Source organism: Pelobates fuscus, chromosome 3, assembly GCF_036172605.1.
Source record: "Pelobates fuscus isolate aPelFus1 chromosome 3, aPelFus1.pri, whole genome shotgun sequence".
NCBI lineage: Eukaryota > Metazoa > Chordata > Amphibia > Anura > Pelobatidae > Pelobates > Pelobates fuscus.
In genome coordinates this window covers 312426568-312449497 of record NC_086319.1, presented here as the reverse complement: position 1 = coordinate 312449497, position 22930 = coordinate 312426568, and the positions used below count along the sequence as shown (strand labels likewise).

The following is a 22930-nucleotide window of genomic DNA, read 5'->3' as shown; positions in this document are numbered from 1 at the left end:
ATCTCCAAGTGCCCATCCCAAGATTCAGTTCTGGATCTGCCCCTGCGTCAAAGGCATGATCTATTCACCAAAACTGCTAAAATTGTTTTGGTGACTATAGTGTCCCTTTATCTATCAAATCATTATGCTAACTTTTTTCTCTTTTTTTCTTTCATAGAAAATTCATACTCTTAAGTGGTCTTTTTAGGCTTACTTATACAGAGTGCAGGACACAGCAGAGACTGCAGAGGTAATCAATTTACATGACTTACATTATTATGACCACAACTATAGATGCTTGTTATTCAGGTTACGTGTTTATGTTCTTACTTTGTTTATAGTAAAACTTCACGCAGATAACCTTTTATTTAAAGGTTGGTTGAAGAGTCGATAATTAGTGTTTAGACCCCATATTTAAATTTAATGTAAAGCACTGCGGAATAAGCTGGCGCTATATAAATACCAACAATAATAATAATAAAAGGGATTTTTCTGTGCCTAAAAGAAACAATGAGTGAGAATGAATATGCTCTGAAAAGTAATGGTTACATTTCTTGATTATAGTGTTCATATTTATTTAAATATTTTGAAAGGGTAGTATAAAAATGACTCAAAAATGACTGGTGTTACTGCAGTTTTTTGCAAAAAAAATCAGTTTCAGAAGACTTCCAAACTTAGAGTGGGAAAAAAAGAAAGGAAGTAAAACTCAGCACTTTTCTGTCAGAAAAAAACTAGTGTAAAGATTGATAAATCAGTTGAACTGTCCAAAAAATGACCTATATCAAAAAATTATGGTTAGTGCACAAATGAATTAACAGATTAAACAAATCTTATAGATATAACAAATCCCACCAAAAAAAAAGAAAAATGCAGAAAATGAAAGGGAAAGTTTTGCACAACTCTTTCATAAATCTCCGCCAATATCTTTTTTCTAATAATTATTTTAAAATTTCTAAAAATATGACTGATATCCCATGTTCCTGGTTTGGTTTTTGTTACTACCCTTAAATCGTGAAATTCAGGTTCAGGCTGTTGTCTACAATGTTATGGTAAAAAAAAAGACCTATACATATTTTTATGAATTAATTTAAACATTAAACAAAATGGTTTAAATCGACATGCAATCATCACAAATACAATTTTGTCACTGTTTACTTTAACATTTAAAATGTTATTTAACACAAGAAAGTCTTACGTATTATATGGTAAAAATAAACTCGGAATCGAAATAATTATACATTTGCTTTGCTAGCCACTTTAGCCAATCAAACAAGTAATTTCTATTAACTATATATCAAGTTGAGTATAAACAGATATTTGCTTTCAATTACATAAACAACGAAAAATACATATTTATTTGATCTAACATAGGAAATGCATACAACTTAACAGTATATTAATTATTATTCATTGAACTACCCAAATTTTATACAGGAGTTTTCAAAGTTGTAATTTTATTGTGAGGTTGAAAGTTCGTAAATATGTCTGTGTTTCTGTTTTTCTCTCACTGTTAAATTTGATAAATCTAATTGTTGATGTGAATTATTTAACAAACTCAACTATAGTTTTAGCTATGCACTTCACCACTCTGCGGATTTATGTTTCATGGACTCAATGATAGCAAATTTTGAATAGAAAATGTCTTATTAGTTCCTAATAATAAACGCAAATAATTATATCAAAAAGAGTTTGATTGATCCTAATGAACACCGTTTTCAGTAACACTAGGCCTAAACATATCCCATTGTGTTCTGCCCACCTGCAAGGCATTTCACTTATATTTTGGGTGGGAGGGAGAAGTGAAACGTCTTGTGGGCATGATTGAAAAACCAAACACATAACACAGCTGCTACTTCATAAACTAAGCTGCGAAACATGATATCCCCTAAAATTAACAAAAGTCAATAAACAGTAAATGAAAGGTAGTATGAAGCACGAGGATGTTTGATATAATCTACAGGCTAATAAAGATAATGTCCCACTGCCGGCTTGTTGGAATGGTCATAGCTTTGCTCACAGTGAATGGAATTGACTTCTGGAGAGCAACCATGTGATGTTGAAGGAACAGCAAGGGATGGTGATTTAGAACCACTATGGACATGATTTTCGGAGCTATGTGCTCCATATTTTTCTGCACCAGCCACATCGTCTAATACAGGAGGTTTATCTGTAGCATTGGTGCTTGAATTGGTACATTCTGTTTCCTGGTCAGAGCAGCTGTCAGTGTTGTAATCAAACTTTTCTAGACCCAGAGGCTCGTCATCAGTATCAACCATGCTGTAAATGAGAAGAAAGGAAAAATTTACTGAAATGCTAGCAATTATATATTTCAGATACCGTCTTGTGTTGACAAATGACAAGATGATTGAACAATTGCAATTTGGAATTAGAGTGACTACATAGTCATTCTCTTTGCCTGTATAAGAGGTTATAAAATAATTTAAAAAGAACAATTGTCTTTCATCATTTACATTCCTGAGCAAACACACTTTCTATAGTAAATTGAGCATTTCAGCTATTCACATTTGTTAGAGAAAAAGTTAACACTTAATGGAGGTCACAAAGAATCTTTTACATGTGTAAAAGCTACATTTTCAGTAGGACTTATCTGCCAACACTTAGGATAGAACATATAAAAGCAAAGTTTGTATCACATATACATATAATAATATTGGTTTTGTACCTATATTTAGGACCTATATTTAGGAATGCATACTGTATTCACAGCTCTATATTTAATATCCGAAAATAATTTTGGCAAGATGGTGCCTCATACAATGGTTGTATAAATATATTCATATATTTGTTGTATTGCTTAAAACAAGAAGCTTTATAGCAATAATTAGTGGGGGGGAGGGGGGCGGCAAATAACACACTTGCTGCTATATTAAATAAATAGACTTCTTTCTTAAAGGATTACTCCAAGTACCATGACCACTTCAGGTTTTGAAGTGCCCATGGTGCCTGGTGTTTGAATGTCCATTGTTTTCCTATGAAATGCAGCATAAGTAAAAATCAAACTTGGAAGATAATTATTGACAGAGAATTATTAATATTGGTATTACACTAGGTGCAGGGCTCGACTCGTGCAGGAATGCTTGGGAACGGTGTTCCTGCACTTTTTCCACAGCAGGAACGCCGTTTCCATTACTAGTCTTGCGGGACCCAGGGCTGGCACAAGCGGCCGCCAGAGCGCGGGGGGGGGGGGGGGGGGCACAAATCTGAATCCCCTTCCTCTGGCTGGGGACTCTGACTTCTAAACTCGAGGAGAAAATCCCAAATGTTAGGGTTATTGGAAGGGAGAGCAAGGGTCCGGCTTCCAAAAGCCACTAGCAGAGGGTGTGCCCATATAGAAGAGTAAGTAACTCAAGTCCCATGGCTAAATAATAAAATAAAAAATCTTTATTTGGAAAAAATGTTCAAAAAACCAATATAATAACCCAAGTAAGTGCAAACAAACTGTGCAAAAAAGGGTGTGAAAAAACGTGCCACACACACTTGGTCTCAATCTTAGCTAAGGTCCCATGGGTATACACCTCAGGTATAGTATATGTAAAGTATATTATAGAGGGACCATGCAGCTGCCTAGAGGCTAAGTATAGCAAAATTGGAAATACTTAAAACAGGAGGGGGGGGGGGGGGGCAGGGGCTAGCATGTGTACAAACAGGAGAGAGTGCCCATACACATAAATGGAGCTCCTCCTAGTCAGCACAGCCCAGAAGCAGTCATAAGTAACCTATATAAAAGAGGGGGCAGACCAATGGTATGAAATGCCCTCCTGGTAGGGATAGAAGTAAAGATAGAGATATCACAGGTGTAATTGTCTGAGAAAAACAACCAATAGATAACCCCTACTGTAAGATATAATTATATAGATAAAAGCTTATAAATATCCCCCAATCTAAGTCCAGGCTGTCTAGCAGATTCCACTTATACAGAGACTAGGACAGCTCCTCTCTTGTTCGAGTATAGGAGGTAGTGTTACTTTCCTCCTAACTGCATCATAGTATCCAAGTGCTTGGAAGCAAAATATATAGAGAAAGATACTCAGTTGCAAACTAGTATAGGATAATCTCTGATTGCTAACACAGTAGAAAAACAAAGAGGAGTGCAGAACCCTGGACTGTCACCTGACTAGTTCTAGATCCAATTGGAAGCTAGGCAGAGTAATCCCTAAGAGACTTATCAGCTAGTAACGTAAAACCTGCCTGATTCTATTCAGTATAATAACCGGGCAGAGTAAACCCTCAATCTAATACCAGCTATTAATCATCTCGAAGGGTAAAGGAGAGACCCAAAGTGGTGTTTGGAGGACCCTAAAAACAGCGTCTAGCTCGACGCGCGTTTCGGCGCTATGTGGCGCCTTTATCAAGAGCAGTGAAAGCTACTCTAAATCCGCCGTGGCTTATAAGAGGGAAAGCCCACCCCTCATGGTACGTCATGCTGCCAATCCGGTTCCGCCGCGTCATGGAAGGGGAGGGGCCAGGTGTAAAGCGGGCAGGGAGCATTGCCGGACGAAAAAAGGAAAAAACGGCTGCTCACATGCTGCCACGTCACAGGAGGGGGGGGGGGGGGGGGCTGGTATTGCTTAATCAAAGAGCATAGCCAGCCCAAAGAAATAGACATATAATTGCATACAGAGTTACAAAGTGTGATCGCTGAATTAACAGATGATCACATGTACAGGGATAGAGCAAAAAGTGTTTAGTAGAGTAGTACAATCACACAGAGAGTCCCAAATTACAAACATATCTAAAGGATCCCAACATATCAAGAGTGATATATAATGAAACAGGGAATAACTTATTCCTCTGTATAAATGTTGGGGTCCTGCAATGTTCAAGTGTGGACTAAGTGACAATAAAAACTTACTGAGTGATATATATTCAAGAGCCATGGGAAAATATATATAAGTTAGAAAAAATTACCAGCATGAATACATAATGTGGCGAAACCAACTTCGCCACTGTGAACTGGAGAAGCCTGGTTGCCCGCCTGCTGCCTTTGGACTATGGACCAGACTTTATGTGAATGTGATACCCCGGATAGCTATACCATGGAGCCTATTCATATAATGAAAGACTATGGGAAAGACTTTAGCTCCATGGCAATTGTACTGTGTGAATAGGATCTGCGCGCTATTCAGTAGTTTTGTGCGCTCAGATCCCAGCTATCTGGGGATATGTGAAATGTCCGTGTGTTATGGATAAAAGGTAACTTTCTGTATTTTAAAGTGTTTTTATGTCTTTCTGTAACCATGTGGTTAATGGAGTCTGTCTCTGTGCTGGGAGGTAATTGGATTACTTCTCCAGCACAGAGAAGGAAGCTGGAAAGCTAGGGGTTTTAAAAGATACTTTACTAACTTTTGAACCCCTGGTCTGATCCATGCCATTTTTTAATATGTTGTTCCCCTGAATGGATTGATTGTGGATATGTATTTTTATGTGAATGTGATGTATGGTTTTAAAGTTATGAAAGTTGTGTAAAAGTATATTTTAAACTGTATGCATAATGGGATTATGTGTCACACTAAGGGGAGGGGATGTGTGGGATGTAACATCTATGTCATTGGTTCTTTTATGCCTCCCCCTGGGTGTGGCCTGTATGTGTGAGTTGGAAATAAAAGCCAGGCTGGATGAGTTCCTGTTTAACACTCAAAATGAAGTGTCGTCTCGTTCTTGGGGGGAATTGGATTGTAAGCTGACTGCCAGGAGTGTAAGCGGATTGTATGCTTTTCTTGTTCAGCTGTTCCAGTTCGGAGTGTTATCTTGTATCCAGTTCGGGAGTTTGGTGTTCTGCAGTAGCTGTGCCTGTCTCTCAAAAAGGGGATTATCGCCAAAAGGATTTTATTCCCTTTTATGCTGAAACGGTCCGCAACACATAATATTAATGGTTTATAACACACCCTCTGCTAGTGGCTTTTGGAAGCCGGACCCTTGCTCTCCCTTCCAATAACCCTAACATTTGGGATTTTCTCCTCCAGTATATATTGCTCTGGGTTATGCCCATGTTTGTTGCCCATTCAGTCCTTCTGACTTCAGGGTTAGTCTGTCCTTACTCTGTAGTCTTTCTTTTTCTTGGACTTCTAAACTCACCTCTCTCCCTGCCGCCTGCATTCAGCGGAGTCAGACAGCCTCTCCTGATGATGTGACGAGGAGGGGGCGTGACTTTCACTGCTCTTCTCCCAGGACCGCTGGGGAGTCTGGGAGAAGAGCAGAGGAAGTCATCCCCCTCCTCCTGACATCATCAGGAGAGGCCGGCCGACTCCCCTGACTGCAGGCTCCAGATCCTGTCCCTCCCCTCCTGGCACAAGGTAAGCCCCAGGGAGGGGGGAATGCATTTAGTTTTTTTCTTTTTTTATCCCCTTACTCAGGCCCTGCCCCCCCCCCTCCTCAGGCCCTGTCCCCTTCCTCAGTCCCTGTCCCCCCTCCTAAGCTCCTGTCCCTCTTCCTCAGCCCTGTCCCCCTCAGTCCCTTTCCTTAGTCCATGTCCCCCTCCTCAGTCCTTTTCCCCCTCCTCAGTCACTGTCCCCTTACTAAGGCCCTGTCCCCCTCCTCAGGCCCTGCCCTCCTCCTCAGGCCCTGTCCCCCTCAGGCCCTGTCCACTTATTCAGGTCCTGCCCCCCACTTCAGCCCTGCTCCCCTCCTCAGGCCCTGTCCCCCTTGCGGGCCCTGTTCCCTTACTCAGGCCCTGTCCCCCTCACTCAGCTCCTGTCCCCTCCACAACCCCTGTCCCCATTACTCATCCCCTGTTCCCCTCAGCCCCTGTCCCCCTTGGCCCCTGTCCCCCTTCTTCAGCCCTGTCCCCCTTCTTCAGCCCTGCCCCCCTTCTTCAGCCCTGCCCCCCTTCCTCAGCATCTGTCCCCTTTCCTCAGTCTCTGTCCCCCTTCCTCAGCCTCTGACCCCCCTTAGCTCCTGCCCCTTTCCTCAGCCTCTGTCCCCCTCCTCAGCCTCCGTCCCTCTCCTTAGCCCTTGTCCACTTCCTAAGCCCCTGCCCCCACTTCCTGCCCCTGTCCCTTTCCTCAGCTCCTGTACCTTTCCTCAGTATCTGTCCCTTTCCTCAGTCTCTGTCCCTTTCCTCGGTCCATGTCCCTTTCCTCGGTCCCTGTCCCTTTCCTCAGTCCCTGTCCCCTTCCTCAGCCCATGTCCCCTCATCCTAAGCTCCTGTCCCTCTTCCTCAGCCCTGTCCCTCTTCCTCAGCCCTGTCTCCCTCTTCAACCCTTGTCCCCCTCCTCAGCCCCTGTCCCCCTTACTCAGCCCCTGTCCACCCTACTCAGCCCATGCCCCCCTTACTCAGCCCCTGTCCACCTTACTCAGCCCCTGTCCCCATACTCAGCCCTGTGCCCTTACTCAGCCCCTGCATATGAGAGTATAATAGTTTTTTGGGGGTGCAGGGGGTAGTGGATCTTGGCTGAGTTCCCACACTTTTTTACCCAGTACTTTACCCCTGACTGGGTGTAACATGTTTATAAATGATCTTGAAAAAAAGCATTGAAAGTCATGTTTCAATGTTTGCAGATGACACAAAACTCAGTGAAGTAATACAATGTGAACAATATATTACTTTGCTGCAGAGGGATTTAGATAGACTGGGGAACTGGGCACTCAAATGGCAGATGAAATTTAATGTTGAAAAATGCAATGTTATGCATTTTATCGTAAAGAATGCACAAGCAACGTATATCCTTAATGGGAGAGAATCAGGGATAACAACACATGAAAAGGACTTATGAATTGTTATAGACAACAAACTATGCAACAATGTTCAAAGTCAATCAGCAGTGTCTAAGGCCAGTAAGGTATTGTCATGCATAAAAAAGGGCATTCATTCTCGGGATGAGAATTTCATTTTGCCTCATTATAAATCACTGGTTAGACCACATCTTCAATATGCAGTGCAATTTTGGGCACCTGTTCTAAAGAAGGGTTTTATGGCACTTGATAAAGTGCAGAGGCAGGCTACAAAATTAATAAAAGGAATGGAAGATATCAGCTATGAAGAAAGGTTAACAAATTTAAACCTGTTTAGTTTAGAAAACTGTTGCCTCAAAAGGGATAGGATAACATTATACAAATATATCCGGGGCCAATACAAACCATTGTGTGGAAATCTATTCACAAACTGGACTTTACATAGGACATGAGGTCATGCGTTTAGACTGGAAGAAAGAAGATTTCATCTAAAGCAAAGAAAATGTTTTTTTACTGTAAGAACAATAAGGATGTGGAATTCTTGCCCGAAGAAGTGGTTTTATCAGAGTCCATACAGATGTTCAAATAGCAACTAGATGCATACTTGCAAAAACAGAATATTCAAGGATATAATTTTTCGATGTAGGGTAATAGCTTATTGATCCAATGATTAAACTGACTTCCATTCTGGGGTCAAGAAGGAATTTTTGTGCTTCAAACTTTTTGCCTTCTTTTGGATCAACAGCAAAAAACAAATGTGAGGAAGGCTGAACTTGATGGATGCAAATCTCTTTTCAGCTATGTAACTATGTAACTATGTAACTATGAATGATCACAGTCCACCACAGAAACAGTTTTCAGAAACAAATGTTCTGACATCTATCATACTAAAATGTTAGAGAAATAAATTAAGCAGATTCACATAGAAACATAGAATGTGACAGCAGATAAAAACTATTTGGTCCATGTAGTCTGCCCAATTTTCTAAATGCTCTCATTAGGTCCCTGGCCTTGTCTTATAGCTAGGGTAGCCTTATGCCTATCTAACGCATCCTTAACCTTCTACACTGTGTTAACCTCTACCACTTCAGCTGGAAGGCTGTAAGTAAAGTAATACTTCCTGAGATTATTTTTAAACCTTTGCCTCTCTAATTTAAGACCTCTTGTTGTGGTAGTTTTTCTTCTTTTAAATATAGTCTGCTCTTTTACTGTGTTGCTTCTCTTTATGTATTTAAATGTTTCTATCATATCCCCCGTCTCGTCTTTCCTCCATGCTATACATGTTAAGATCCTTTAACCTTTCCTTGTAATTTTTATCCTGGAATCCATGAACCAGTCTAGTAGCACTTCTTTGAACTCTCTCCAAAGTATCAATATTCTTCCAGAGATACAGTCTCCAGTACTGCGTACAATACTCCAAGTGAGTTCTCACCAGTGTTCTGTACAATGGCATGAGACCTTCTCTCCTTCTACTGCTAATACCTCTCCGTATACAACTGACAGGATTATATTGATCCAGCACCCTAGAACTAAGGTTAACGTCTTACTAGGCCTTAGAATGGCCGGACTTAACGTACCCGGGAACAGTCAGAAAACTAGCCAAAGTCAGGGACACAGAAGGATACACGGTGATAAGGAAAATGCAACAGTCAAGATTACCAGAAATCAGGGAAGTCAAAATGAAGCCAAAGTAAAAAAACTGAAAAACACGATCAGGAACACACTTTCGGATAACCATCTAGGGTAAACCATGACAGGGCAATGAGCTAAGGGAATATGAGAGTTGAAATAACCCTTTTGCAGATCCGATTGGCTGTACCTAGCCCTTGACCCCAAAACGTGTGTGTTCGTCTTTTGCGTGACGTCACCCGCACATCGACGTCGTCTTTACCGTGGATGGACATGGTGCTATATAATTGCGTGGGTCCACAGAAGCCAGCGTCCACAGACATGATGCAAAAGCAAGACATGATAGCAGAGCGGCACTCCCCTCTATCTTTAGAAGGTAATTATCTCCGTTTTTGTCACATGGAGACGAAGGATACGTGACAACAACCAAGCATTCTACTAGCATTTCTGCTGCGCTATTACATTGTCTGCCTACCTTTAAGTCATCTGAAATCATTACCCCTAAATCCCTTTTCTAAGATTTTGAGGTTAGGAATCTATCTATTCATATAAATCTTGATGAACATTTATTTATTCTTTCATCAAAATATTATATGTGCAATGGTTCAAACGTTTAGGGTTTTTCTCTTAAGTTTCGTAAAAACCACATGTGCATATACATACCAATATGGTAAAAAAAAGAAACAAATGTCACCAATTAGATTTAACTCTTGATTTGTTTATATCTCTCCTTATTGTTGCAAAAGAGAAACTTGTACATATTGAGGAACTGTTATTAATGCATGTAGGGCTGCCATCAGAAATTGCGGGGCCCTTGACACAGTTCAAAGTGTGGGCCCCCTGGGCCCGCCCCCGAGGGCCCATTCCGAGTCCACCCACAAGGATGGCCTGTGTGGTGTATAAAATGGATACAGATTGCACATTTGTATAATGAATGTAGTTTTCTGTGTTTTAGATAAAGTGTGTGTTTGTGTAGTGAATGCAGTGTGTGTTTGTGCTGTAGTTTTAGTGTGTGTATGGTGAATGCAGTGTGTGTTTGTGTTGTGCTTTTAGTGTGTGTATGGTGAATGCAGTGTGTGTTTGTGTTGTGGTTTTAGTGTGTGTATGGTGAATGCAGTGTGTGTTTGTGTTGTGGTTTTAGTGTGTGTATGGTGAATGCAGTGCGTGTTTGTGTTGTGGTTTTAGTGTGTGTATGGTGAATGCAGTGCGTGTTTGTGTTGTGGTTTTAGTGTGTGTATGGTGAATGCAGTGCGTGTTTGTGTTGTGGTTTTAGTGTGTGTATGGTGAATGCAGTGTGTGTTTGTGTTGTGGTTTTAGTGTGTGTATGGTGAACATAGTGTGTGTTTGTGTTGTGGTTTTAGTGTGTGTATGCAGTGTGTGTGTGTTGTGGTTTTAGTGTGTGTATGGTGAATGCAGTGTGTGTTTGTGTTGTGGTTTTAGTGTGTATATGCAGTGTGTGTGTTGTGGTTTTAGTGTGTGTATGCAGTGTGTGTTTGTGGTTTTAGTGTGTGTATGGTCAATGCAGTGTGTGTTTGTGTTGTGGTTTTAGTGTGTGTATGCAGTGTGTGTTTGTGTTGTGGTTTTAGTGTGTGCATGGTGAATGCAGTGTGTGTTTGTGTTGTGGTTTTAGTGTGTGTGTATGCAGTGTGTGTGTTGTGGTTTTAGTGTGTGTATGCAGTGTGTGTGTTGTGCTTTTAGTGTGTGTATGCAGTGTGTGTGTTGTGCTTTTAGTGTGTGTTTATGGTGAATGCAGTGTTTGTTTGTGTTGTGGTTTTAGTGTGTGTATGGTGAATACAGTGTGTGTGTTGTAGTTTTAGTGTGTGTATGGTGAATGCAGTGTGTGTTTGTGCTGTAGTTTTAGTGTGTGTATGGTGAATGCAGTGTGTGTTTGTGTTGTGCGTTTAGTGTGTGTATGGTGAATGCAGTGTGTGTGTTGTAGTTTTAGTGTGTGTATCGTGAATGCAGTGCGTGTTTGTGTTGTGGTCTTAGTGTGTGTATGGTGAATGCAGTGTGTGTTTGTGTTGTGGTTTTAGTGTGTGTATGGTGAATGCAGTGCATGTTTGTGTTGTGGTTTTAGTGTGTGTATGGTGAATGCAGTGCGTGTTTGTGTTGTGGTTTTAGTGTGTGTATGGTGAATGCAGTGCGTGTTTGTGTTGTGGTTTTAGTGTGTGTATAGTGAATGCAGTGTGTGTTTGTGTTGTGGTTTTAGTGTGTTATTGGTGAACACAGTGTGTGTTTGTGTTGTGGTTTTAGTGTGTGTATGCAGTGTGTGTGTTGTGGTTTTAGTGTGTGTATGGTGAATGCAGTGTGTGTTTGTGTTGTGGTTTTAGTGTGTGTATGCAGTGTGTGTGTTGTGGTTTTAGTGTGTGCATGGCCAATGCAGTGTGTGTTTGTGTTGTGGTTTTAGTGTGTGTATGTAGTGTGTGTATGTGTTGTGGTTTTAGTGTGTGCATGGTGAATGCAGTGTGTGTTTGTGTTGTGGTTTTAGTGTGTGTATGCAGTGTGTGTGTTGTGGTTTTAGTGTGTGTATGCAGTGTGTGTGTTGTGATTTTAGTGTGTGTATGCAATGTGTGTGTTGTGGTTGTAGTGTGTGTATGGTGAATGCAGTGTTTGTTTGTGTTGTGGTTTTAGTGTGTGTGTGGTGAATGCAGTGTGTGTTTGTGTTGTGGTTTTAGTGTGTATATGCAGTGCATGTTTGTGTTGTGGTTTTAGTGTGTGTATGGTGAATGCAGTGTGTGTTTGTGTTGTGGTTTTAGTGTGTGTATGCAGTGTGTGTGTTGTGGTTTTAGTGTGCGTATGGCACATGCAGTGTTTGTTTGTGTTGTGGTTTTAGTGTGTGTATGCAGTGTGTGTGTTGTCGTTTCAGTGTGTGTATGGTCAATGCAGTGTTTGTGTTGTGGTTTTAGTGTGTGTTTGCAGTGTGTGTGTTGTGGTTGCAGTGTGTGTTTGTGTTGTGGTTTTAGTGTGTGTATGCAGTGTGTGTGTTGTGGTTTTAGTGTGTGTATGCAGTGTGTGTTTGTGTTGTGGTTTTAGTGTGTGTATGCAGTGTGTGTGTTGTGGTTTTAGTGTGTGTATGCAGTGTGTGTGTTGTGATTTTAGTGTGTGTATGCAATGTGTGTGTTGTGGTTGTAGTGTGTGTATGGTGAATGCAGTGTTTGTTTGTGTTGTGGTTTTAGTGTGTGTGTGGTGAATGCAGTGTGTGTTTGTGTTGTGGTTTTAGTGTGTATATGCAGTGCATGTTTGTGTTGTGGTTTTAGTGTGTGTATGGTGAATGCAGTGTGTGTTTGTGTTGTGGTTTTAGTGTGTGTATGCAGTGTGTGTGTTGTGGTTTTAGTGTGCGTATGGTGCATGCAGTGTTTGTTTGTGTTGTGGTTTTAGTGTGTGTATGCAGTGTGTGTGTTGTCGTTTTAGTGTGTGTATGGTCAATACAGTGTTTGTGTTGTGGTTTTAGTGTGTGTTTGCAGTGTGTGTGTTTTAGTTGCAGTGTGTGTTTGTGTTGTGGTTTTAGTGTGTGTATGCAGTGTGTGTGTTGTGGTTTTAGTGTGTGTATGCAGTGTGTGTTTGTGTTGTGGTTTTAGTGTGTGTATGCAGTGTGTGTGTGTGTGTGTGTGTGTTGTGGTTTTAGTGTGCGTGTTGTGGTTTTAGTGTATGTATGCAGTGTGTGTGTTGTGGTTTTAGTGTGTGTATGCAGTGTGTGTGTTGTGGTTTTAGTGTCTGTGTTGTGGTTTTAGTGTGTGTATGCAGTGTGTGTGTTGTGGTTTTAGTGTATGCAAATGTGGGGGCTGTATGTAAAATAAGGGGCTGCATGGGGGGGGTGGGCGGTGGGAGGGGAGCCTTTTTGGTGGCATTTACATTTTATTCCCTCCTCCCTGCTTCTTACCTGGCCAGGGAGGGGGGAGATTGCATCCCTGGTGGTCCGGTGGTATAGTGGAGGGAGCCAGCCGCTGTAGAATGCAGACGGGGACCAGCCAGCACATCTTAACTCTCCAGCAGCTCCTGCCTGTAAGACACGCGAGCTGTGCCTGTTTGCCGCGCGGAGCATTGCCATGGTAACCCGTGACAACGCTCTGCCGGCCGCGGAGCTCGCGAGAGTTACGGGCAGGAGCAGCTGGAGAGTTAAGATGTGCTGGCTGGTCCCCGTCTGCATTCTACAGGTAGCCGGGGCCCGAGGTGAACATATAGATAGCGATAATCGCTATCTATATGTGCACAAATGAAATGTGACAATGTGACAACAGTTATGGTTGTCATGCCCTGATGGCGGCCCTGAATGCATGCTGCCTACGTAATACTTTTTACTTATAAATAAATAAAAATATGGAAAAAAAAAACTGAAAGTGTTTCATACAGTACTTGATTATAATAAAACAAGTGTTCTATCACATGTCTAAATATCATTATATGCTACAGTGAATTGAATTGTGAGTTAATTTCATTTGACCAATACAATAGTTTAGAGATTCTATATCCAGTATAATCTGTGTGGTTTACATGCATATTGATTTAGCTGACCCACAAAATGTTTCATATGTTTGTTTGGGAATCTTTCACACAGTATTGGTTCAAATTATATATGAAAGTGACAAATTATTTTTATTATAAAGTTTATACACGCAGAGTTTTTTTTACCCTACAGTTGCACAAATGAATTAAGTAATTTTAAATGTATCTCTATGCATTCTATGATACTAGAAGTACTTCAGTTAGAAACACCATACAGTGGCTAGCATCACCAATTTCAGTTACACGAGAACCGGGCCTATAGCCTGTAGGATACAGCTGTAATCCAAAGGAGCATTTCTGAGCAGACGGTACCTAGAGAACCTGTGTGGGATGCAACAGACCACTATAAGCTGATAAATGTGTTCATAAATAATTCATTGAAATTGGACTAAAGCCACCAGAAAAAAACATAATCTGAATACTGCCAACTTCTCATACGTCTGAAAAATCTTGAAAGAGGAATATTCCCAGTAGGTGAATCTTGCTAGAAAAAGATAAAAGTAATAAAAACAAACTGAGCGTTAACAAGACCCCTGAACTGAGAGATAGCATCCAAGACTTTCATAGATTTCACAACTAAAAAAAAAAAAACAATAAAATTTTAGAAATATTTTTTTTTCCAAAGGAATTCTCAAACTTGCGTGTAAATGTTGAATTAAACTGGAAAAAAAAAACACATATATCAACAAACGTTAGAGTTTCGAACACACAGTAGTAGAATAAAGTAACTATGTTCCTTGCTGGGAATAATAAGGTATGTTTGCATTTTATATTCAACTACTGCACACTATATAAGGCATTTAAAAAGTGTAGGTGTCCCTGAAACATACTGCAAAAGTATACTTGTAGCCATCAGCGAGATCACATTTATAACCATACACAATACAATGTATGCAACAATACAGATCAATGACATGCACACATGCTTCTAATTCGCCTTCGTGTATATGTGTATATATTCCCTTTGGCGGCTAGTGAGAATCAGAGTGAGTAGCAAAGTATTATTATTATTATTATTATTATTATTATTATTATTATTATTATTTGAAACAATACCCAGTTGTTGCTTTATATGCAGATTCTATTGTAGATATTATATTTATAGTTATTTGTCTCTAATTGGTCCAATGATCTTTGTTTAGTAGAAATGTATGATTTCTGGTTGTCTTTTCATTAAATTATGTTTTCTATCTGGTTTGCTGAGAATACCCTGAACAGCATAATGCATATTTTTTCTTAACAGTACATTGAGAAGCAAGTGGTTACTAGATAACTGCATAAATCATGCCAGTACCCAGAACATAGTGTTGTGGATTTTGTTTCTGATGATCCACAAAACTAGTAGATAGTTAATCATTAGTAAAAACCTAAACTTCAATACCAGGGAAACTAAAGGCTTGTCCTAAATGGAATGTAAATATAAATTCAGAAATCAATTATTCGTGATTAAAGGAACTTTATATCAGTAATGCTGTTTTGATGTCTGGAGGTCTAAAAGGAGTTAAACCATTTAAGAAAGGATTAACCCCAAAGTGGTCCAGACTGCACCCATCCTCCAGGTCCCTCTGTTTCCAGTTCTGTCTGGGACTTGAGAATGAGAATACATTGGGGAGTCTGAAAAAGGCAAAAACTGTCAACTAATGCTCTTAGCCTACTACTGGATTCCATTTGAGCAAAATGCATGAGAAACATATGTAGAATTTTGCATGCATATTTCTCAGTGGGAAGCCTGTGATAGGCTGAGAGCGTCAGCTGACATTCTGAAGCTTCAGCATTAAACCCAGGGGTGGAGACAGAAAAAAAGGGGAAAGCACATAGCTGTCATCTTGAAGTCTCTGGTAGTAAACTATTCAGAACAAGTTTAAACCCTTAAGGTAACACTGCATCTCAGATAACCCAGTATTTTGCCTTGATGAACTATTTCATGTGAATTGGTGAGAGGTCACATAAAACCTATGTTATCGATTTATTGAAGGTCATACTAAAACTTCAAAATATCCTTTGTAGCAAACTGAATATACATGTATCCAAAAAAAATTGACATCTAGTCATCTCTTTGAATATGGTGCAAAGAAGACTTGTGCATGAAGGAAAATTGATTTGTCTGAGAAAAGGAGATTCATCCATGTAGCATTTAGTATAGATTAATTTTGGCCATGCAACCATTTCAAGAAAAAAATATTTATATGAACCAAAATGGCATGAAAATTGGCCAATCAGTTTCTGCAAAAAATATAATGTATATATTTTGCAGTCACTGCTCATTTTCACTCTTTTTGATTAACAGAAGTGAGAAATGTAGTCAAGAGACGGTTAAAGGACGAGCAGTACAAAAAAACTATATTTGTATATTATATGTTTAGTAAATATTATATATATATATATATATATATATATATATATATATATATATATATATATATATATATATATAATTGTTTTTACTATTATTTTTACTGCTCCCTCTCCTTTTCCTCTGTGTGCCCTTGATCTGTAAATGCAATTATAATCATTTTGTAGCTGTCCCCTAACCATCAATCATTTGTTTTCCATCAATTATCTTTTTGGGCAATATGGATGAAACAAACAAAACAAAATGAATTGTGAAAAAAAATGTCCGTTTCATTTGATTCATGGTTCATCCATATAAAGAGTCAGAGTTTGGGATGAATTGACGATCGCTCAAAATTTGGAAAAAATCACAATTTGTTTGAAAACAAATGCACAAGTTTCGAACAAGGCATCTCTAATCTTCATGCATCGATGATACCATGTATCCAGCCTAACTTTCTCTAAACTTCCAATAAAGGGATCAATCCTCTCTAGTAACTCTCTGTACTTCGTTTTTTATTCGTCCCATAAACCTGTAGATTGCATGGTTCCAGGAAGGATGACAATCATTTTTCCCCTGGCCAATCAAACTGAATGTAGTACTTGTAAGCAATAGAATTTCAAGGAGCTGTATATGAAAAGAGGATAGCAATAGATTCGTGATTGGAATCTCATGGTATAAACATGAAACATGTTTCTCAACAAATATGCTCAACTGCCAGCACTGCGATGCTGTGTTCTTGTTGCAGATATTGTTTCAATTTCAATTTTTCTTTACCGCTGTTATGTTATAAAAGGCCCCTTACATGAACCACTTAAATATTCACTTTGGCTTAACTCTATTAATAAACAGGACCAAACTGTTATTTCTCTAAAATATCTTAAGAGGCAAAGGGCTTTTAAAAAAAAAAAAAAAAAAAAAAAAAAAAACTTTAAAAGGAATGTAGCAGTATTCATAATGTGCCTTTCGCTTTTATAAGGAAACAGCGGTATGGCTTTTTGTTCAATAAAATATAAAATCACAAGCTTCACAACACTTAGTTATTGATGATTTTTCAGTTTTCCTATTTGGTATAATCAAAATTGTCCTTAAAAATGTATTTGCCGTTTCAAAGTTCTGCACAACCTAAATGTAACAATGAAATATTAGATTCTTAGTTTAACTACTGCATCACTACCAATACATCAATAAGGTTTTGGGCTTGTGTGCAATTTAGGTGCCTTTTAATTTTAGAGAAAGAATGGAAGGTAGACAGACAAAGCAAGCTCATGGTAATATACTTTTACAATTTTGACTTTAAAATGTCTACTTCCCACTGATGCTACATTCAGTAGTGCACAGTTTAATCTGCTGTGATCATCAGATCACTTTTTAATGGAAGCTTAGTGTTAAATTTACATTTGAAGTATTCTGTGGTTTAGATGTTAGCCTACTTTATTCTAAGTGTTAAAGATACTCTGGTTAGGGGCGTGGCCTAACCACAGAAGCGTACAGTCGCATGGCCTCTGAGCTCCGGCTAAACCACGGACAAAACTCTAAAAATAGAGGTGACACACGACCAAGAGGCACCCAAGAAGTCCCCACCACTTACCCCATGGACAAGAAAACAAAGAAGCTAAAGCCCGATCGACCCCGGCAGGGGCAGAGCATCGGAGACCTCTGGCAGCAGGCACATGGTGCCCAGGAGACTAAGATGGCATCCCCTCACGGAGGCTGCTCTGACTTCTCCGGCGGGGCATCGGAGGAGGAGGGAGACCTCACACCAGCAACGGTGCAACAACCGGCAGTACGAATGGCACCCCTGCACCTGACACCCAACACCGCTCCGGTGGCGCTAACGACTATCAGGGAGATCATGGCGGACGTCCAACTGAAAATCTCGGTGGATGTGGCCTTGATTCGGGAGGACATTCGGGGCCTGTCAGGCCGCCTCGGTGAGGTGGAACAAGAAACACAAAACCACACACAACAAATTAGAGAGGGGGTGGAAGAGCTCACACACCAGAGCACTATTTATGAAAGCAGATTTGACACCCTAGAACAGGCCCGGACTGGCCATCGGGCATACCGGGCAAATGCCCGGGGGGCCGCGATGGCTGTGGGGCCGAGGCCGGCAGGGGAGATCACAGGATCTCCCCTGCCAGCCCCTGCAGGGCCGGCACTATCCGAGCGCCGGCCCCGCTGTGTGCCTCCATGGGCCGGTGGGGAGATCAAAGATCTCCCTCACCGGCCCAGAGGCAGTTACAGGCGGCCGCAGGCTGAGGAGTGTGGGAGGGAGGAGAGGACCAGCGGAGCTCTATCCAGCAGCTCCGCCGAGTCCTCTCGCGAGGTCTGAGCATTGCCGCGGTTACCGCGGCAATGCTCAGATCTCGCGAGAGTGAACTCTCACCACCGGACCACCAGGGAAGGATTGCAGCACCCTCCGTGGCAGCACGGCCCCCCTCCTCAATGGATACCTGGCTCCCCCCCCTCCCAGGCTAAAGGTAAGAAGGTAGGAGGTGGGGGGGATATAACCTTTTTTTATTAGTAGTAATAAAAAAAATATTTAAATTTAAATTAAAATATCACATTCACACTAACTGCCCCCTCACACACACATCACCCCCAGACACATACAGCACCCAGACACACACAGCACCCAGACACACACACACACACACAGCACCCCCAGACACACACACACACACACACAGCACCCCCAGACACACACTGCACCTAAACACACACAGCACCCAAACACATACAGCACCTAAACACATACAGCACCCCCAGACACACACAGCACCCAGACACGCACAGCGCCCCCAGACACACACAGCACCCAGACACACACACACAGCACCCCAGACACACACACAGCACCCCCAAACACACACCACCCAAACACACACAGCACCCAAACACACACAGCACCCCCAGACACACACAGCACCCAGACACACACACACACACACACACACAGCACCCCCAGACACACACACACACAGCACCCCAGACACACACTGCACCTAAACACACACAGCACCCAAACACATACAGCACCCAAACACATACAGCACCCCCAGACACACACAGCACCCAGACACGCACAGCGCCCCCAGACACACACAGCACCCAGACACACACACACAGCACCCCAGACACACACACAGCACCCCCAGACACACACTGCACCCAAACACACACAGCACCCAAACACACACAGCACCCCCAGACACACACAGCACCCAGACACACACAGCACCCAGACACACACACAGCACAAACCCAGACACACACACACAGCACCCCCAGACACACACACAGCACCCCCAGACACACACACAGCACCCCCAGACACACACAGGACACCCAGACACACACAGCACCCCCAGACACACACACACAGCACCCCCAGACACACACTGCACCTAAACACACGCAGCACCCAAACACACAGCACCCAAACACACACAGCACCCCCAGACACACACAGCACCCAGACACACACAGCACCCTCAGACATACAGCACACATTACGCTCCAGATACACGCTAGATCCCTTACCCTATATGCACTCTTAATCCTCTATACACACACACACAATCTCATTTACACACTAGATCTCCTACACACACACTGCACCACCTACACACACACTACATTCCTTGTCAGCAAATAAAGCACTGAACAACTCTAGCCCCTCTTATATCTCCTCACAGATCCATAGGTATGTCCCTTCTCGGTCTCTCCGTTCTGCCCGTGACCACTTCCTGTCCGTTGTCCGCACTCGTACGGCCAACTCGCGCTTGCAGGACTTCTCGCGGGCGGCTCCCTTCCTATGGAATAGCCTGCCTACCGCCATCAGACTCTCCCCTAGTCTTGCATCTTTTAAGAAGTGCCTTAAAACCCATCTCTTTAGGAAAGCTTATGGCCTCCAAGACTAACCCTTACCTCACATACCTGTCTCTTGCCCTCTCCTAAAGGGCAGCCCACCTTATTTGATTGTAAATTCCTGCCCTAATGTGTTTTACACCCCACCTCCTATAGAATGTAAGCTCGTTTGAGCAGGGTCCTCTTCAACCTATTGTTCCTGTAAGTTTATTTGTAATTGTCCTATTTATAGTTAAATCCCCCTCTCATAATATTGTAAAGCGCTACGGAATCTGTTGGCGCTATATAAATGGCAATAATAAATAAATAAATAAATACCACTGGAAGGCATATTCTAACTTCAAAAACCAGCCAAAGCACCACCCGCAGCCCCAGGGGATGTCCATAACCTTATTTGCAGATTTATCTGGGAGAACCCTAGCTTGGCGACGGTCACTCCGACCTCTCACCTCCTTCCTACGCAAGAAGACCATCGGCTACCGCTGGAGCCAGGCTCACTCGCTGCTGATCCAACGTGGAGATCCAACGTGGTTACCATCACCATATGAGACCTGCCAGACGCAACAAACCACCTGCAGGCACGGGACTTGCCCCCGGACTCGCTGGGCCTGTCAAACCCTCATGGCTGGGACCCCGTGGCAACCCGTGACTTTGTACCCAGGGATAATGCTTCAACCGCTCAAGCCGGGGCCATGACCTGACTCCACTTAGGACCAGACCCAGAGGTGCCGGGTTGACTCCCTGTCGACACCCAGTGATACTACCGTATCTCCACCATAGCACCTACCCAATATTGCCAATATATCACTGCACCTATTAGGCTACCCACATCCAGACCGGACGACCTATGCCCATACCCGACTGACACACGCCTGACGCACACCCGTCCTCCCCCCCTAACCACTCCTCAGGTTAACCCAGGTGATACTCATATATCCCTCATCTGCACAGCCCGACCAGTGCAGCCTGAAGGAATGCTCAGATAAGCATGACCTCTAACCAATATTGACTGGCGGAACCTGGCCCCACAGCCACCATAGGACAGGGACCACACGGATGGCAGACGCACATACAGCACCAGCACAAGATGGCCACCGCAACATTGACTCCTCCCGTGTCCAGTTACACACGACACGCCGCTCTCCAACCGGCACCTGCCGGGAACACACAAGAGCAAGAGGGCAAAATAGCAATCCAGGGGAGACCACGGATGGTGCCCAAGAGGGAGGCTGGGGGGGTTTGCGGCACACCGCACACTAACTGGGACACCCGGGGTCACCCACCCGCGAGCGCCCAGCCCAATAGTTAGCCTATTTAACATTAAATCAGTTAGCCCCCCCTATGAGTCAAGCTCCCTAAACTGGCACTACACAACTGCCCACTCTATCTTACTATAAAGTGCAATGTTTATTATGCCTAACCACTGTTTTTACATGTTCATTGAAATGGTGACTAGAGCCGTTGTGGCATTGTAGGCAACTATGTAATGACTTGCATAGGAACCAAAAAAGAATTTAAAAAAAAAACTCTGGTTAGACACCAGGGAGCACCTTAACCCTAGAACTCCCATATACAATATGAAATTGCCAAAGAAATAGGTTACATCTATATTTAATGTCATAGACCAGTGATGGCTAACCTTGACACTATAAATTGTTTCTGGACTACATTTCCCATGATGCTCAGCTAGCTTTTAGATTATAAAAGCTAGCTGAGCATCATGGGAAATGTAGTCCAGAAACAATTTATGGTGTCATGGTTAGCCATCACTGCCATAGACTATAATGTCCATCATTCTGTCAGGTTGAGTTTTGACTCCAATAATCTATCAAGGGATACGGCTGTCTTTTTTGTCGCTTCCACACAGTAACCCTGAAATCCAGGGAGTACCTCCTGGATTCTGAAAACACTAATCCTATGACCTCTAGAAAAGGCAGTTTCCACTAATAGCTATTATATGAAGACAATGAACAATAGTAAAAAAAAAACTCAGGTAACCCTCTAAGGGTTCCTTTACAAAAAATGTCTTCTGTCGGGCTGAGGATACCTGAGCTGTGCTAAGTATGGAGGATACATCACATAAATCTAACACCTGACAGTATAGCAAATTGCAATTACAATTCTTTGCATTCAGTTCTCATGGCTATGGTCTTAGTTGAAGGCAAGCTGCCTGTCTATCTGACTATAAGCTATGGCTTTCATTAAAGGAACTTGCTAATATTCAAATACAAACATGCATTTCTAACAGAGTATTTCCCTTCCTAGTTACATTGTTGGGCCTTCGTGTAAATGTGAAAAAGAAAGATTTGCTTATCTTGTAGCCAACTCCATGCTGATCGTACCTGGCAAAATAATGATCTCAATCTAATGCCTCTCCATAGGGAAACATGGGGAGGGGTGGTGAGCTACTGCACTGTGCCAAACAGAGGATTGCTATATCAAAGACTGCAGGACTAAAACAGGAAGCACCTCTAGTGACTGTCTGAGTGACAGTTACTAGAGGTGTCCCTACGAAGCAATGTAAACACTACCTTTTTACAGAAAAGGCAATATTTACATTGCTGAGATTGCAGGGCAGTCTCTTTTTTACAGAAAGACTACATTAGACTGTAGTGGTTCTGGTGCTTAAAGTATTCCTTTAAATTAAGTACCTGGTAAAAAAAAAAAAAAAAAAACTATATTAAGGGAGAAAATGCTAACACTTGAGGTTTACTAAATAGTGTCATAAGCTTATAAGTGAATTCTAAAAATGCATATCAAATTAGCTAAGCTGGAAACATCTCCATTGTTCCTCATTTGACTAATTTGCTTGCATTACATATATTTCATTTTCATTTTTCATTTACCCTAATATTCTTTTTTAGTGGAGAAAGCCTTTTGTAACGATGGAGTCTATACTAACAAGATGTTTAATGTTCAAAG

At 41.9% G+C, this 22930-nt stretch overlaps 1 protein-coding gene across 1 annotated transcript in view; it reads right to left on the bottom strand.

Moving 5' to 3' along the window:
- Positions 1-781: 781 nt before the first annotated feature.
- AGBL1 (AGBL carboxypeptidase 1) overlaps positions 782-22930 on the bottom strand; it is a 707263-nt gene continuing 685114 nt past the window's right edge. Inside the window, exon 23 of the mRNA XM_063448878.1 lies at positions 782-2256. Coding sequence (XP_063304948.1) covers positions 1941-2256 — 316 coding nt within the window. The 3' untranslated portion in view covers positions 782-1940. The remainder of the gene's footprint in view (positions 2257-22930) is intronic.